Raw genomic sequence first — 17,206 nt, forward strand, 5'->3', positions numbered from 1 at the left:
TGACCCTTCAGAAATGGTTGAGTTCCTGTTCCCGGCAAGGAGAATAAGAAGCACTGATGTGTGGCGTTCGATGACCGAATATCTCACAAGTTAATTGGGGTCTGCGATCATGCAAGTCCCACATGAGTCACGTGCTAGGGTGTGGACTCCCAAGAGAGTTTTTAAAGTATTCAGCACGTGCAGTAAGACTTCTTCTCAACTTGTGAAATTCTGAATACAGAACCCTGTTCTGTAACCTTTATCGGAGGAATGTCAATAAAGGTTAGTGTTTCCCTAATTTTTTAAGAGTGATTAATACTTTGAGAGTTCAACCTACAAGATTATTGTGAGGGAGATCTCATAATGTCTACGATTTCGCCACACGAGTTTCAGGGTCCCATGTCAATCGTCACATGTGTATAGTTTAAAATCTTCTGTAATATTAAAAAACTGTTAAATTACAGCAACTTTCTTTTATTTCGTGAGAGTATGAGTCAAAATTGGCCTCAATTAGGAAATGTCAGTATTTGTGATCAACGTAACCAATACTAGTTACACGATAAAACAAATTTCATTATTTTTCCCATTCAATAACTTATAATTATCAACATAACGTCACAATTTTTTTTCATAACAGTACCTAAATACATTATATATTATGCAACAGCTGGACATGTCTCATAGATGGTGAAAAATACGAAGGGCAAATTAACCCCAAATGAAGCAAAACGAATTGCTGAACTGTACCCAAAGAAATCATCACAATCTACAAAATATTGAACATTAGACTAAAATAATTAAAAAAAAATCAACCATGAAATCATGTCCACTGTTTACCAGCTGAGATCTTATCCCATATCAATTCATTTAACCTGCCCAATGCCCTAGCTTTCTGATACTCATTTTGGCTACTTTATGTACTTTTCAATTACAGATTTTGTCTATTTTTATGTAAATTTTATAGTAACGAAAAGCCAGGGAATTGCAGAACCAACTACTTACACACTATACAAAAGACCCTGGCCTTCTGGCTGACAAGAGGATGTGGGTTTATCCTCTTGGATCCTTAAAGACACGAGGAGGTGGCCCTGCAGGTTGCAAAGACCCCTTCATCGTGTTTCTAAGGCTACCACTATCTCCTTTGCCTCAGGTAAACAATCATTATGAACACACATCATTACAATTAAGATAATTCGGAGGTGAGAGGTATCCGAGAACGGATTTATAAAAAGAACCCGCTCTAGCCCTTTTCTTTCTCTTAGCCTAAAAGTTCATAGCTTTCAAAATAATATTTATCCACCTTTAAAGCTCTAATTTAGCATATTGGCTATTGCACTAGCACTTCCACATGCGTTGTTGTGTTATTTGAAACTCTCTGCCTTTGCACGTGACGCCTTGAGCCAAGTGGAAGTTTTCATCTGAAACCAATTCACATCCTTTACTAAATAATAACAACTGTCAACAGTAAGAATGGCTAGAAGGTTACAGAGAGTTTCAATACAAAATTCTCCTGCTTTGTACTGAGCCATAGCATATGTGGGGGCGACAAGTACACATGGAACAAGGGTACAAGTATTCCACCCTTGCATATACTAGGCTTGGCAGTCAACAGACAAGGTCACAAGCACACCACCCATCTATATACCCGGTGTGGCAGTCAACCCTATATCGATTCTCAAGACAAACATAACAATTAATAGAAATAAATATAATCCATTTACAATAATGTAACAACACTCAGCCACTGCACCACTACAGTCTTCTTAATCCATCAAACAAGTCGAGAAAACTACAGCATTTTATCTTTTCAGGAACTTAAAGCTGGAATCCTTGGTTAATATCTACTTTACAAAAATTTAAGAAACATAACTATACTGATTAAAATAACATTTAGCTAACATGGAATTACTTACAAAATAATGAATGGGAGGGAAATATTATTCTCTAGAATCGGGACTTAGGGACCATATTCTTTAGTTTAGAATTGTGGTCATTGGTGTGTTGTAGAACACTCTTACGATATAACAATCTAGTTAGGCTCTCAACAAAATCATTCACTAATTCATACATGTGAGCATACGAATCTTCCACTATCATAGTTTGGCCTCTTGCATCCGTATCGTGTACTTAAGGCTTCTATGATCCCTGTTGGATTAGATAATGAGTTCGACTACTTTGCTCTTAGGTGGAGGACTTGTTAGTCAACACTCGTCAGACTGTTCATTCACAGAGCTTAAAACACTTGCAAACAGACGTCCACAGTGTGTAGCGTCTCAGCAAAGTTAAAAATAGCTTGAAAATTCGCTTTCAACAGCCTAAGAGTACGCCATGAGAATGAATCTAGTGAGAAACCACGTCGTGGAGATGTTGTATGTTATTAAGTTTTTGGGGGTCTAGTTTTGGAGGAGTCAAAAGTCTGTTTGGTTTGCTTCTCGGAATACCAGCTGTGAGTTAGAGGAATTGTTGCACAGGAAAATTGAAGCAACTCTTTCCATATGGTCGCAGTATCTAGCATAGAATAGCCTATGCGGATCTCATATTGAATTGTAACTGGTGGTTGTCTATTGTATTTGGAACAGTTTACCGGTGTTGGGTTTATTATGCTTTAGGAAAAAATGGAACATCTTCGTTCACTGTTTGAAGTTGGTGGTAGAGGTTTATACGAGCTCTAGTTATAAGTCGAGCACACGAGAAACCAGGTGGCCCAGCTCCTGAAGTGCCGTTTGGTCATGTCCACACCCCGTACCTCAACTCTCTCGCTCTCTGGGGGGTCCAGGGACTCTACAACCACTACTACCTGGCGTAAGATTGCTCAGATGAGGTGAAGATTTGCATTTATAATTCTCTATCGCAACCATTCGCCAGTGAAATAGAGGAGCTTTGATTCCATAATTTGGATTTTCGCTCGAAATCCTTCAAAATTTACTGGCCAATTATGTGAACCATTTGGCTTACTGTTTTTAGCATGTTAAAAAGCAAATAATGATTTAGGATTACACCTCACACGTTGAAGGTGTTGTCAAGTAGGGTAAACAAGGTGTCATCGACGTGCCCTCCAGAGTGTTGAGAGGAATGAGGAATGGGGATGGTGGGCGGAGCGTCTGCGGGAGGTGTGGACGTGAGAGTGGTTGGTTGGGCGTGCAAGTCATTGGTTGTGGTGGGCGTGAAGTGGAGATTTTTGTTTAAATAAGCAGCAGCAGCACGCCCTTGTGGGTAGCAAACACCATAACGTTAAGTCGCGGCTTTTGTATCTCCGGTTCCTCCTGCCGTTGAAGACGACGAGGATGACGAGGAAGCGTTGGAGGCTGAAGCTGGCTGGCTGCTGCCTGTTGACGGTTGTTGCTCCTTGTTGGTTTTCTTGTCATCCTGTTGTTGCTTGAGCTTATCCTGCTCCTCCCTCTCTCGTCGCACCTGCTCGTTGATTTCTTTCACCGCCCGTAGTTCCTTTTTCAGCTTCATACGTCGGTTTTGGAACCAAATTTTCACCTGTGAAAACAAGGGGAGTTAGACAAAAGTTTCAAACAGAGTGAATCTTCCTTCACACTGGTAAAAAGTTGCGCCACTTGAGTTTTCAAGGTAGTCATTAGGTATCATAAATGTATCGTGCATATAACCAGATTTGATATAAAATATATCAAGAAGATATATGGGAAGAAATATTCTAAGGAAAAATATATGCAAACGAGGATTTGACTTTAAAAAAAAAAATGTGTGCATTTAGTAATAGTAACTCGAAACTTCAACCATATGTGCGCGTCTTCAAAGATGCTGTACGTATAAACCACAAGTGCACGTGTTACAAGCAGCTGAACATTTATGTCATGCATGTACGTGTTAAAAGTGAATATTTTAGCCATGTTTACACATGTTAAAAAAAGAGCTGTATTTGTCAGTGAAACCAAATTCTCAGTAAAATGTTTGGACATGAACGTAGGAAAGACATGAATTAAACAACATCCTTAACCATTATGAAACAATGTAATACAAACTGCCTGAACTTGAAATAAAACTTAAATAAACAAGACTGAGGAAGATAAACGACAATTATTTTCTGCTACAATCATAATAAATCAATCAGAGAAGAATTTGTCTGTGAGTTATACTTTAACAGAAACACTTTTTTTCACGGCAATGCATTCTGTTGCAAATTGCAAGGAAATTATTGAAAATGGCTGTATTTATACCTACTAGTCACCCAATAACTTGTTTATGTAAATATTGCACATACTACTCTGGGCGTAATAGAGATATTCATACAGATAATTATCTCTGGCAGTCAGTCCCTGATGCGGTCGTCAGCCAGGGGTCGATGCAAGAATATTCAGTGGCTGGTTTTCTGCTGATAGCATACACTAGCCGTTTTGATGACCGCTTGCGCCCCGGGAATACTACCACATGAGCTGTTACCCCTCTCACTCGTTCATTTCCCCTCCCTCCTCCTCTCCCCTACCCTTCTGTGTTTCCTTTCTCCTCACTCCTCTGTTATGTGTTGATGTGTGAAGGTTTAGTATTCCGAGTAGGTTAGTGAAACTCAAGAAGTATATTACTGACCCTTACAGTCTGACATTTTTCTAATTTTGTTTTCCACCTCCTTCTCCCCTCTCTCTCCCTCCCCCTCCCCACCACTCTCTCTCTCTCTCTCTCTCTCTCTCTCTCTCTCTCTCTCTCTCTCATATTATGTTCTTTCCTGTAAAATTAAAATTTTGTTTAATGAAATATTACGTTGTCATAGATATTCATCTTTAGCTGAGGAAAGGCATATATACATAAACATATACATATATAATATATACAAAATATATACATAATATACACATAAATACACACATAATTATACAAGTAAGAATAATTATATGGATGAATAATTATGACTTAAACATAAACTGACATTTTCAATACTATTGTGCATAATTTCTGTACTTAATGTTGTCCAATAAGTCAATGATTTATACACTAATTGAAAAATAATAAATTATAGAAAATATCGCGACAAATTATTAAATAACACATTAAGAGGATTTAATACCACTATTAGGGGGTATTTGATCTCACTATCTAGACTCTAGAGGGCAACTGATATCACAAGACGCCATGTCATATCAATATTAAGAGTGTATTTACACCCTTATTTAGAGGGTATTTGATACCACTGCTAAGAAAGGTATTAAATATAACTAGTAAGAGGTTATCTGATGACACTATGAGTGGTACTATAGTGGAAATAAGACTCTGATGCCACTATGGCACAATACAGTAACTTTCAAAGATATACTAGGACTTGAAACAACAAGAAGCAACAAATTATTATTATTATTATTATTATTATTATTATTATTATTATTATTATTGTTGCTGTTGTTGTTGTTGTTGTTGTTGTTGTTATTGCTGTTATTATTATTATTATTAGAGATATTCACGAGGATGCAAAATACAGTCAATGAATTTTATCCGTGGAAAGGGATGATAATTCCAATTGATTGGATCAAGAGCACTTCACGAGCATCAGGACAATCATGAGGTATCACACAAGGGTCAAATAAATAGTTATTTTATGTAATAACGAAGTTACTCCCATACAATATATGGTTATATGTGTTTTTATTGATAGAGGAAAAATGTGTGACATTTTAAACGAGGAAATGCCAGTTAGAAGAATTTGAAAAAGCCGGAGCTGGAGTTTCAGTCGAAATGCTGTCACTGGTAAGGAGCTTATTAAAGCAAAACAAGTCTTTATTAAACACCATTTTGCTCAAAGACTACCTAGCAAAAGCCACCAAAATAAAGCTCATCATAGAGGGAATGTTGTGTTGCAAAGTCTTGTTCTGTTATGATAATGTTGCTTTTCTACAATTAAGTCTTCATCTGCTATAATCAAGTCTTGCTCTGCTACTAGTAGCATTGTATTACCTTTCAGCTTAGGAGCCTATTGAAGCCACAGAAGAACATAGCCAAAATGAGATGAACAGGCACATACATACAAGTGACCTGAGGTCCAGAGGCCCAGTGTGGATAACTAACCAGACCTGGGTTCGAGTCCCAGGCAGGACGATTCTCTTTCACCTTGAGCCCCTGTTCACCTAACAGTGAACAGAGATACCTGAAGGTTAGTCGACTGCTATAGGTCGTATCCTGAGGGGAAGAAAGAATATTCAAAGAATGTTAATGAAGAGGGACACTTTAAACATTATTCTGTCCGTGTAAAGAAGCATAAGCAATCGCTAACAAGTACATAGAAACGTAAAAATAACACATATATGGCTTGGTACCACAGAAATACTTCACATTTTCTCATAACAGTTCCATGAAACACCCTGAGATACATAACTCTGACACTCGCTTTAGTACACACCAAACATAACAGCTCAAATTCCCCATCAGATGCAATGCAACTCCCATACCACATGATGCATAGCGATACCTGGTGCATTCCTCTTTCACTTACTGAACCAAAAATGTAGTAGAAGTAGGAATTAAAGAGGAAGAGAATGACGGAAAGGAAAAAGGAAATAGAGAAGGAGAAAGATTTAAAGATGAAAGATGAGAATTAGAAGAAATAAGTACGGAGATTACTGCATAATTCTCATCTTGTAAAGAAAATAGAGGAAAAGACAGCTTGATAATACGTAAATCTTGCTGATTGGGTAGCTGATTTGCCCTACTTTTTTGAGGGTGGATGAAAAAGAGGAAAGTGAGGAAAGGGGAGGGGAGGAAGAAGAGGGAAGAGAGGAAAGGGGAATGGAGGAAGAGAAGAGAGAAGTGAGAATAATGGAGGGGAGGAAGAAGGGGGTTTGACTTTACTTGTGGGAGTAGATAGGTGAGGCAAGAGCACTAGGTGGAATGGAGGGACTTGAGATGGAGGAGGGGGAGAAAGGGAGAAGGCGGAGGAGGAGAGTTAGAGGTGCAGTGGGGACGGGGAGGAGGACGAGGAGGAGGAGGAGGAGGCGAAAGAAGAATTGAGTGGATGAGGGTGAAGAGGAGAGTGATGGAGGTGGAGGAGGGAGGAAGGGGATGTGGGAGGAGGGGGGTTTAAAACCTCAGCCCGAGCCCACGTTAAAAGTTACCTGGCCAAAAATCAGACTGCCAATTACGATCCAATAAGATTTGCAGCAAATTATAGGACAGTTTGAGTTAGCTGAGATGGGGCGGGCCTCGTTTAGTAGACCCACGGGCGGGCTGACCACCGCTGGCACCATCACAGCGTCAAAGAGGCTTCCGGGTCAGAGGGCACCCCAAGGAGGGCTTTTTCTGACGCCTTGAAGCCCCCAGCGGTCCCGAAAGACGTCGGCTACGAGGATGCTAAGTCGAGTGCCCACGACATGTGATTGATGCACGACCCACAGCCTTCTTGAGGAGGCGGTGCTGGAAGCCTCACCGACCAACAAAGTCGACGGTCACAGGCATCGATCATGGTAACATAGACTCTATGGGATGGTGACGCTTGATTCTCTTGTCATTATTTCCCTGTTCTTTCCTCCTCATCCTCCTCTTCTTTCTTCGTCTTTATTCATATTCCAGCACCTCACACTGAGTGCGTGTGAACATTTTTACTACATTTAGATTCGTCCCTAATCATTACTTTCTAGTGGTTCTTAGTAATTCTTATCACTATAATAATTCCTTTCGCATTCTCACGAGAAAGTATGTTGGAATCCTTTCCCCGTAGCCATGTGTGTTATAGATAGCGACTTAAATGCCGGAACAACGGACTGGTTACCCTTCTTATCTTTATATAATTGCTACAAAGAAGTGAACTGGTAAGATATATTTCATTTAATTCTAAAGCAAACAAGGAAATATCTCTTTAGGGAGATCTTAAAGCTAAAGTGAGAGACATTGTTGTGGACTTGGAAGAAGAAAAGTTTGAAGTGCCAGGGGCAAAACGATAATTAATTATTAAGACCATTTAACTGAACTGTGTCTATAAAAATATGAGACGAGGATAAACAAATCCACGAGATATGATAAAGTGTGCAGTGATAGAAGAGATTTCTACAATATATTAGTGGATGAAAATTTAAAGAGGAGATTTTTGGATGTGCATGGATTTTTAGGAGCAACTGAATTTCTACCTGATCATTATTACTAGCAGATGATGATTCACAAAGATGTTAGTGATGGTGGGTAAAACTGAAGAGAAAGTGAATAAATTGAAGGGGATGTTTATTGAGAGGTGTGAGAAACTCATGAAAAAAGGGTTGATTAGAGTTAGAGAAGTGATAAAGTTCTCTGAAGAAGTGTGGAACAGAGGAGGGTGGATAAAGGAGATAATGACGAAACGAAGAGAGAAGAAAGGGAGTAAAGCTTAGCAGAGTATGTAGGAGTGAATATAATTTTTTTTTTTTTTTTAGTGAAATGATCTTTAGGCTATAGGCACATTTGAACGAATTATCATATGACGACTCCAAAAATTCCTCGAACGAAGTTTGCCATTAAATGAAATAAAAAAAAAAAAATTGTATAAGTGTGCAGTATGGGCATTGAAACCTGTTCTTGAATGTTGCAGCAAGAAGACTGAAGGCCGTGGAGATGTGTCTGAGATCAAATAGTGTTGTGAGTGTTTCTTGTCTTCTAGAGACAATTGAGCAAGATTGATTATGTCGGTGAATAAATGTGTGGTAGATGGAAGATAGTGTAGATGACCCATCAGAGAATGTTTAACGGATAGTGTGAAGGAGATTTTAAGAGAGAGTGGCTTCAGTATCAAGTAGATAGTGGACTTGGTGTACTGATGGAATTATGATTATGGGAATATCAACGAAGAGATTCAGGAAAACCGGTTACCAGACTTGTGTTTAAAAGATGAGTAATTCAGTGCCTGCACTTCGAAAGACGAATAGGGATGCTAAGGTTCGGTGGGTCAGTGGATCTCGATACCTGGTTGTCTTCTTGAAAAATCCTGAAAAAAGTATTAAATGTTGAAACTAACATCAACACATAACGTTCTAAACAGTGATTATGATGGGTTGATCTGAATGTAATGAAGGTGAATCTGATGGGTTATATAATTTCTTAAGATAAGACTAATGATCACCTACGTACTAAGGACTGGCCCTTTCAGTGCAGATGCTAGGGTCATTTGTGACGTGATGAAGGCAAATTACTTTTTGACCCTCCACATTTAATGTGATTCTGATCAGCTGTATCGTTGGTGAAAGTGGCATTAACATGAACCAGTGAGAGTCAGACTGAGCTATTCCACCATGTGCAACATCTAAGATAAAGAAAGATGCTTAACAGTTTTCAGAGTAAAACTAAACTTTTTATAATTTGCTGCCGCATTAAAGAAGAGCCATGAAGAAATATTTTCAGCGCTCTAGAACTGTTTTATCTCGATGTGTTTAATATAACAAATTACGTAAATGACATTTAAGGCGATTTGGTTTTAGCATAGATAAGGCAGGCTAAACAACACTGAAAGAAGAAAGTGGCCTCTTAAGTACAGACAAGGGAGATGATAGATGAAGTACAGGTGAAACTCACGTCTTCTGCTTTGGTCGGGGGGACACGAAAATTACTGGTATCCTTCTTGTTGTAATTATTCATCTTCTGATGAATGGAATGAATATAAAATTTTGCATAATTGTGTTTTTGCCGTGGAAGAATCTTGGGATATTGCAGACGGCAAGGATTGGTCCAGCGCAGGTGAGGCTAGCAAGAAGCTAGCGACTTATTGTCTCTTTTATGGCCACTTTAATGTGAATTTACAAGTTCCATGAGAGAGAGAAAGAACTCAGAGAGAGAGAGAGAGAGAGAGAGAGAGAGAGAGAGAGAGAGAGAGAGAGAGAGAGAGAGAGAGAGAGAGAGAGAGAGAGAGAGAGAGAGAGAGAGCGCATGATGAACGCTCCAAGCAAAACACATACAGCATTGACGATTTTTTTTTTTAGACCAAGGGCGTTTGAGACTTTGCTAAAGTATCTTACGTAGACTGTATCTTCAATAGTATTTTATTATATATTCTGTTCATTTAATATTTTTTTATCCCTTTGCTGGTGTTGGATAATGTGTAAACTCCTCTTCCCACCAGTCTTTCTCATACAGATATTGTTGTGATAACAGGATACAGATATTGTTGTGATAGCAGGATACAGATATTGTTGTGATAACTAAACAAATGTTAATGAAATTATTCTTCTCCTCTTCTCCTTTTTTCCTCTTAGTCCATTTCTCCCTCCTCATTATTCTCTTCCTCCTCCAGTTGTTCACGTCTTTAAACCACCCAGGACCCTGCTGTGTTTATCTACAAATCGTCCCCCAGCACCCAGCTAAGTACAGCTTCGTATTCCCCAACACCCAGACGAGTACAGCTTCTTAACTTCCCAGCACCCAGCTGAATACACCTCTGTATCCTCCAGCAACCAGCTGAGAACAGCTCTCTATCCCCCAGCAACCACCTGCGTCAACTCACTCCCTCCGCCAGGATACAAAGAATTTTTTAACCAAGGTCATCAAGGTAAAATAATAATTTCGACAGGTTTAATTTTCTAATGTAATCTCTCAGATTTTGAAGGAAGAAATCGACCTTCTGCAGCAAAGTTTTACAGCACTTATGATGACAGTTCTGCTACACTTAGAGAGAGGAATGGGAGGCTGGGGTGACTTCCGGTGAGGATTTTGATTCGACGAACTGAAACTCTTCCTTCTATTCTTTGGCTCTAAACCATGAATGAATCTCATTCCTTAGGCCCTGTATGATATATAAGATTTTACTTCTTAATAATAATAATAATAATAATATTATTATTATTATTTTTCCATTTATTTTAGGTCGTAAAATATCTTTTAAATACCATCTAAGAAAAACAACAGCGATTCTGTATCATGGAAGAAGAAGAAGGACTCTTCCCCGGGAGAAACCTCAGAGGATTTATGTTTTTCCCCTTTTTAAATCAATATTCCTTATGTTTTTTTTATTTCTGTTTCTCCAATGTCTTAGTTTACGCTCTGGTCTTTAGTTATTCCTCTAAGACTGTCCTCTTTAATTCTTGATTATATCCCAGAAATTTGGCCTGTGAGAAATTTTATCCTTCTCATTTGAGTACATCTCTTCTTTTTCTTCTTCTTCCTCCCTCTCTCTCTCTCTCTCTCTCTCTCTCTCTCTCTCTCTCTCTCTCTCTCTCTCTCTCTCTCTCTCTCTGTCTCTGTCTCTGTCTCTGTCTCTCTCTCCCTCTCGCTTCACTTATTGTTCATCCCTTCCATCTTTTTTCCTTCCTCTTCACTGTCCATCTAACCACTCCTTTCCTTCTCACTCCATCAACACCATCATATCAGACATGACATCAATCTCAACAAACATCTTGGCTCCGAAGAGAGTTGTGGAACAACAATTGTTTTAGCATAAAAACGTGTAAGGGGATTCAGTGGAACGTGCAATTGGGATAATGAGCTCTGGCCTACATTAGTAGGAAACCCAGGCTGAAAACCATTACTTTGAAAATATAGCAAGTGTGGTAAGAAGGACCATAGGAAACAGCTGGTGAGCGGGGAAGGAAGTGGCTGGAGGAGGGATTGGGGAAATGAGAGGAGGGGTGAGAGGGGAAGGTGAGAGGGGAAGGTGAGAGGGGAAGGTGAGAGGGGAAGGTGAGAGGAGAAGGTGAGTTAGACAAGAGAACAGGAGTACAAGGAGAACGAGGAGTACAAAAGAGGGTTTAGACACACCAGAACACAGGAAATGGTTGTAGTTACCAGGTATTTGTTTAACGTACGATTTTTAGGCATTGTTTTCATCTCTTGTTGTGGTCCACGTGAGCCCAAGATACTAGCATTGTCGTAATTGATTGGAAAAATGAGAAATGTAAGCATGAAATTTAGATTAAAGTCAATAGATTCCTCTCAATACATATATCTAAAGGCGGTAATATGGATAATGAAGATTTACAAAACGCTTTTAACTGACTTTGATATGGAAAGCTCAAGATTTCTTCCTCAGAATAAAGTTCAGAAGATTTTCTTCTTGCTTACTTCCAAATAATGCCTTGCACTCCTAAGTTCCTTCTCTTCTTTTCCTACTCATAAATCCCTTTTCTTCCCTTATCTTTACCCTGTTTACTACTAAACACCTCCCCTCTCACTTCCACTCCAAAACTACATTCCTTCTCCACTTTATCTCTTCCACTCATAATGCCCTTCCTTTATCTTTCAATTCCTAAACCCCATATCTCTCTTCTTTCTTGTTTGTTTTATTCTTAAATCTCTTCCGTTCCCCTTCCACTTCTATGTCTTTCACAAATCGCCTTCTCTCTTCCTTCAACTCCTAAACCCCTTCTCTCCCTCCCTTCTCTGCCCCTTCCACTCGAGAGGAGAACCTCTCTCCCTGCCTGAAAAATAATAGACAATATAAATTTCCGAAGAAGCATTATATCACAACAAGGTCATACCTGGTCATGTGATGGGGTCATTCAGCCGGAGGGGGAGAGAAGGCTTAATGCAGCCTGTATTATGAGAGGAGCTGTTGACTGCCTCAGTTACAGCAGATGCGGCTAAGTGTGCCGCTATGCTAATGCATGTTTCCTTAGCTTCTTGTGATATTTATTTATGTAATATGCATAAACACATTCATACATACATATATACATACGTTTATACTTACATGAAGCTACTACGTTATAGCTTCATCCATGCATTCCCAGCTACAACACCCTAATGGTCTCTCCATACACCCCCACCTATACCACATTCCTCCGTCTCCTACACTTCTGAATCATCAAACCTTGGCATTCCCTGAAACCCTACCTAACGTTGAAGAAACTCTTCTCAACACCCTGGAAACTCTACCTTATATCCTGGAAATACTATACAGCGGAGACACTACTGCTAGCCCCAACCCCTATTCTCTAGCAGCCTCACAAGACCCTATGAAAAGACTCGTAATCTCTATATTTTACGGCTAATACTATCATGAAAAAGAAGAATATCTAAAAGAGAAGGTGAAGAAAAATGACTCGGGCATACTACCCCTCAAAGAAACCTTTACTTATTTAAACATAAAAGATGCAATATATCCTATTGCAAGGAAATTAACTGGTGAAAAGAGCAGAAGGATCTACACTCATCAAAATTAGCGCTTCTTCCTAGATATAATAATAAGCCTTAGGAAGAATATTCATTTTATTGTTTACATAGACCGTTAAACCCTCCTAGTTCTTACTTCATCAACAATGCAAGGAAACGAATGCTAGACATAGTGAAACATGTAAGAAATGCATAAGAGGAAGAGAGTTAAGCAAATAATTAAACAAAAGGGTCAAGAATGAGTATACTGAATAAGAACGAGAAAACAAGGCTGAAAGATAAATTAAAAATAACATAGCAACTAAGACAACGATTAAGACCAGACATTTCTATGAGTAAATAAGTAAATAACCATTGAAAGTATGTACGATTATTTGAGACAAAAAAAAAAAAACTCGAGAACTGCTAGCGGGTAAACACAGTGAAGTATGCTAGGAATGCAATCAAAAATTCAAAGAGGCATTTACAATTGATCAAGGCCAGCTGCTGTATCTGAGACACGCCTGTGACCAATGACATACCTGTCATCAGTTTCTTGTCTGAGGGCAAACTTCATTGTTGACTGACTGGTAAAACAAATTGTTGTTGCTGCTGATGGCTCGCAGGCATCCATAATGGGAACAATTAATCAACAAGCACTAGAACACAGTCGTATAGTGATAACACAATAGATAAAGCAGTACTGGAAGAGAATGAACATGGTAAAAGCTACGGATTCTGAAGGAAGACGTTTTTCTACATTAACACAATAGAGACAGAATACACATCTTATTTCATGAGTATAACCAGCGATATACCATTAGTAAAAAATTAAAAAGACAGACAGAAATCCCTAAATTAACGACCAGCATCCCTCACATTAATATCCCGTAGAGTACTGTAGCAAATCCTGAAGAGAAGGATGTTGGAGCAACTGAAAAACATTAACTACATCCCAGACTGATAGCACGGGGTCAGGGAAGGGAAATCCTGCTACACCAGAATTAAAAAGTACTGTGATGGTATGACCGAAGTTAGACAGTAGTGGGAAAGTAAGTAGACGAAATATTCTTGGGCTGTAAGGCCATTAAATGGCATATATCCTCATTTCTGAAAAAAATACAAAAAAAAAAAAAGCAGGCTAGGATAATAATAATAATAATAATAATAATAATAATAATAGCAAATAATAATATATAAAAATAATAATAACAGTAACAATAACTAAAAATAATAATAATAATATATAATAATAATAATAATAATAATAATAATAATAATAATAATAATAATAATAATAATAATAAACATTATTTTTAATCGACTATTATTGTCCTACCACGAACAATCGCACACACAAGTTGTCTGTTTGACAACTTCAGCCGAAGACCTGCAGTTAGAGTTGCACTGCCTAATCGCCTCAAACAGCCATTTTAACTGCACTACCGCCACCGCCACTGGACATTTCCAACAATTATAGAGACCAACTTGAACCATAAAACACGCAATGGAATTATAGCACTTTGCGGGATGGTTGGGGGGGGAAGGAGGAGGGGGGGAAGTAAACACGTGGGTCCCCCAATATGGCCAAAGACCGAGAAGTTAATGGTCCTTCAGGTGCTTATAAATCGGAATTATTCTATTTGCTGGATAATACTTGAGCGTAGAAATAATGTTTATATATATATATATATATATATATATATATATATATATATATATATATATATATATATATATATATATATATATATATACACACACACACACACGATCCACGCACATTGCTTTTATTTAAAAACTTTAAGATATTCATCAAGGTTGTAGCACAATAAAACTCTAAATCGCACGAGTATATAATCAAAAATGTTATCTCTTATTAAGAAAAGTTTATATAATATTAACAGCATATTACAAATATTAACAAGCACTTATGACGTGCTAAATTAGGCAGGTGGTGCATAATTCTTATGTATAAAAACCTTCTCTTAGACGAACAACCGCTTTCACTTTTTTCAGCCTCGATCATCAATCTCCTTAAGTATTAAGTTTATCTGCGTCTCATCTAAAGATCTGGAGGCCATATTTGGATAATCGCTGAGTCAGCTAAACGAGGTTCAACGAGGTTCTAACGACCGGAATATAGCCGTCGTCCCTCTACTATAAAGAAACAAGTTATACGCCCTACACCTCGTTTAAAAGAATCTCTATTGATGTGGCAAAGCTGAAATATTCTCGACTCGGGGAAACTCAAGCAGCTGACAGGTTCAATGGACTCATCCGGTGTCTTCACAATAGGAACCAATTTCAAGTGCATTGTGTATGAAGCATTAGACAGAAAGAAGGGAACCGTCTAACAGATGGAACGCAATTGATAATTACGTGATTACATGTATTGATAGTAATGGCTAGAAAAGAACTGGGCGTTAAGAAAAATTTAGGCAAAGAAATAAATATCAATATAAATATAAGAGATGATCCAGAGAAAAACAAAGAGATACAACTTGAGTTTATAGGAAATTCTTCCCTTTTTTTTCCCATCTCTTTGTGTAGGCGAGAGCGTTAACCAATGGTCGCAATTCATTCCTTGCCTCTCCGGTCACAGCCTTCTTAATCGGATCCCCATTCGGCCGAGAGAGAAACCAATATCCGATATAGATTATACGGCACGGAGGCTCCACAATGGCGCTGCTTTAGCTCATCGGCCCGATAAATCAGTCGTTGTTAAAACAAAACATTACATTAGAAAACGTGTGACTGTATGGAAGGTGCCCACTACTTGTTTTTGACTTTTTAAAAGCATAGTAAATCCCAGTGGTGGTAGTCTCGGAGCGTCTTTAGTGGCTGTTAAGTCCTTTCTTATGGTCTTCTCACTCAGTCTCAGGGTCCCAGCGGGATACCTGGGACTTATATGCAGCGTTGCAATATCTGGGGAGGAATGTAGGTGCCGGTATCGCCTTAAACTGCCAGCTGCGTGAATTTCAGATAGTTTCGTCGTCCGCCGGCCGGCTTTTCCGTCCCTATGCTAAAGCCGGACGTCTTGCTTTATTGTATATTTACATACCTCCCTCAGGTGAACATTATTGTTTCGATCTGTAAGGTCATTTTTACGTTTTAGAAGCCGCTATGGGGTGAGAAGATGAGTTTGTGTAGGATTAAAATATCCGAGTCAAGCGATCAAGCAACCCACAACAATGGAGGTGAATAATGATTAATAGGAACGTGGCTCATTCATCAACCTTCGAACGCCGCCTCTCTTGGTGCACCCAGTCGGAAATTATAGGAAGATTAACGGATAATTTCCCGGAATTCGAAGACCAAGAGGCATTTTTGACTCGTTTATCCGAAAGTCAGTCTTGAGGATGGCTCCGATATAGTCGGGGAATCGGTTTATCGGGGTCTTCCCCTACTCCTGCGTCTGGCAGCGCGGTTGCCATAATTAACCACTAGTTTCATAAATATGATGTATATCATCTTTTGTTTACTACTGACTCCATGACCCAATGTGAGGCTGCTTTTCGCTTTTATTTTCCACAATGACGCGTGAAGGAGAGAGACGCATCAACAGAGAGAAACCTCTATTACAAGAAGCCGATACAAGCCAGGCTCCAAGTTGACTCGTATTGAAAAACGAAAAAATATAGTACATTATGAATACGAAGGGGAAAAACAGTATATAATGAATGTGACGGGAAAAAATCTATTATGAATATGACGGAAAAACCAATATATTAAGAATATGACAATATGAATATGAGGGAAAAAAGAGTATTTTATGAATATGACTTGAAAAATATATGAATTAAAAAAAAAGTATATTATGGATTTGACTGGGACGCATATGAATATGACAAAAAAAATAGAATATTGTGAATATGATGGGGGGGGGGAGGGAGGGAACAGTATATTACGATCATAACAATTTCAATCACTTCGTTCACTTTTCAAAAGAGTTAACGTCCTATAATAGTACTCGCCCCGATTTTTCCCTATTTTTTCAACACGCTAAACAAAACATAAATGCTAATCGAAGCTATATCCAGCATCAACAAAACAAAAGTCTGATATTTTTCTCAAATTATCGATGGTTTCTTAGAAATAAACTAAATAATGTTGTGAGAAATAATAAACTTGTTCCAGTACTGACCTTTTTTATTATCCAATTCCTGGTATAATTTGTCGTGGGGGTCTTGAGTGGTGCAACAATTCAATATACGAGTAGAGGAATAGTCGAGAGAGG

General features: G+C 38.5%; 1 protein-coding gene across 4 annotated transcripts in view; it reads right to left on the reverse strand.

Annotated features, from left to right (window-relative positions):
* Positions 1–437: 437 nt before the first annotated feature.
* The window catches only part of LOC128691402 (homeobox protein abdominal-A homolog), a 263,556-nt gene continuing 246,787 nt past the window's right edge, over positions 438–17,206 (reverse strand). For all 4 annotated transcript variants that reach the window (XM_053780262.2, XM_053780263.2, XM_053780264.2 and 1 more), the window contains one exon: positions 438–3,465. In XM_053780262.2, the coding sequence (XP_053636237.1) occupies positions 3,211–3,465 (255 nt within the window). In that variant the 3' untranslated portion in view covers positions 438–3,210. The remainder of the gene's footprint in view (positions 3,466–17,206) is intronic.

This window comes from Cherax quadricarinatus, chromosome 36 (genome assembly GCF_038502225.1).
Source record: "Cherax quadricarinatus isolate ZL_2023a chromosome 36, ASM3850222v1, whole genome shotgun sequence".
In the NCBI taxonomy this organism is placed as follows: domain Eukaryota; kingdom Metazoa; phylum Arthropoda; class Malacostraca; order Decapoda; family Parastacidae; genus Cherax; species Cherax quadricarinatus.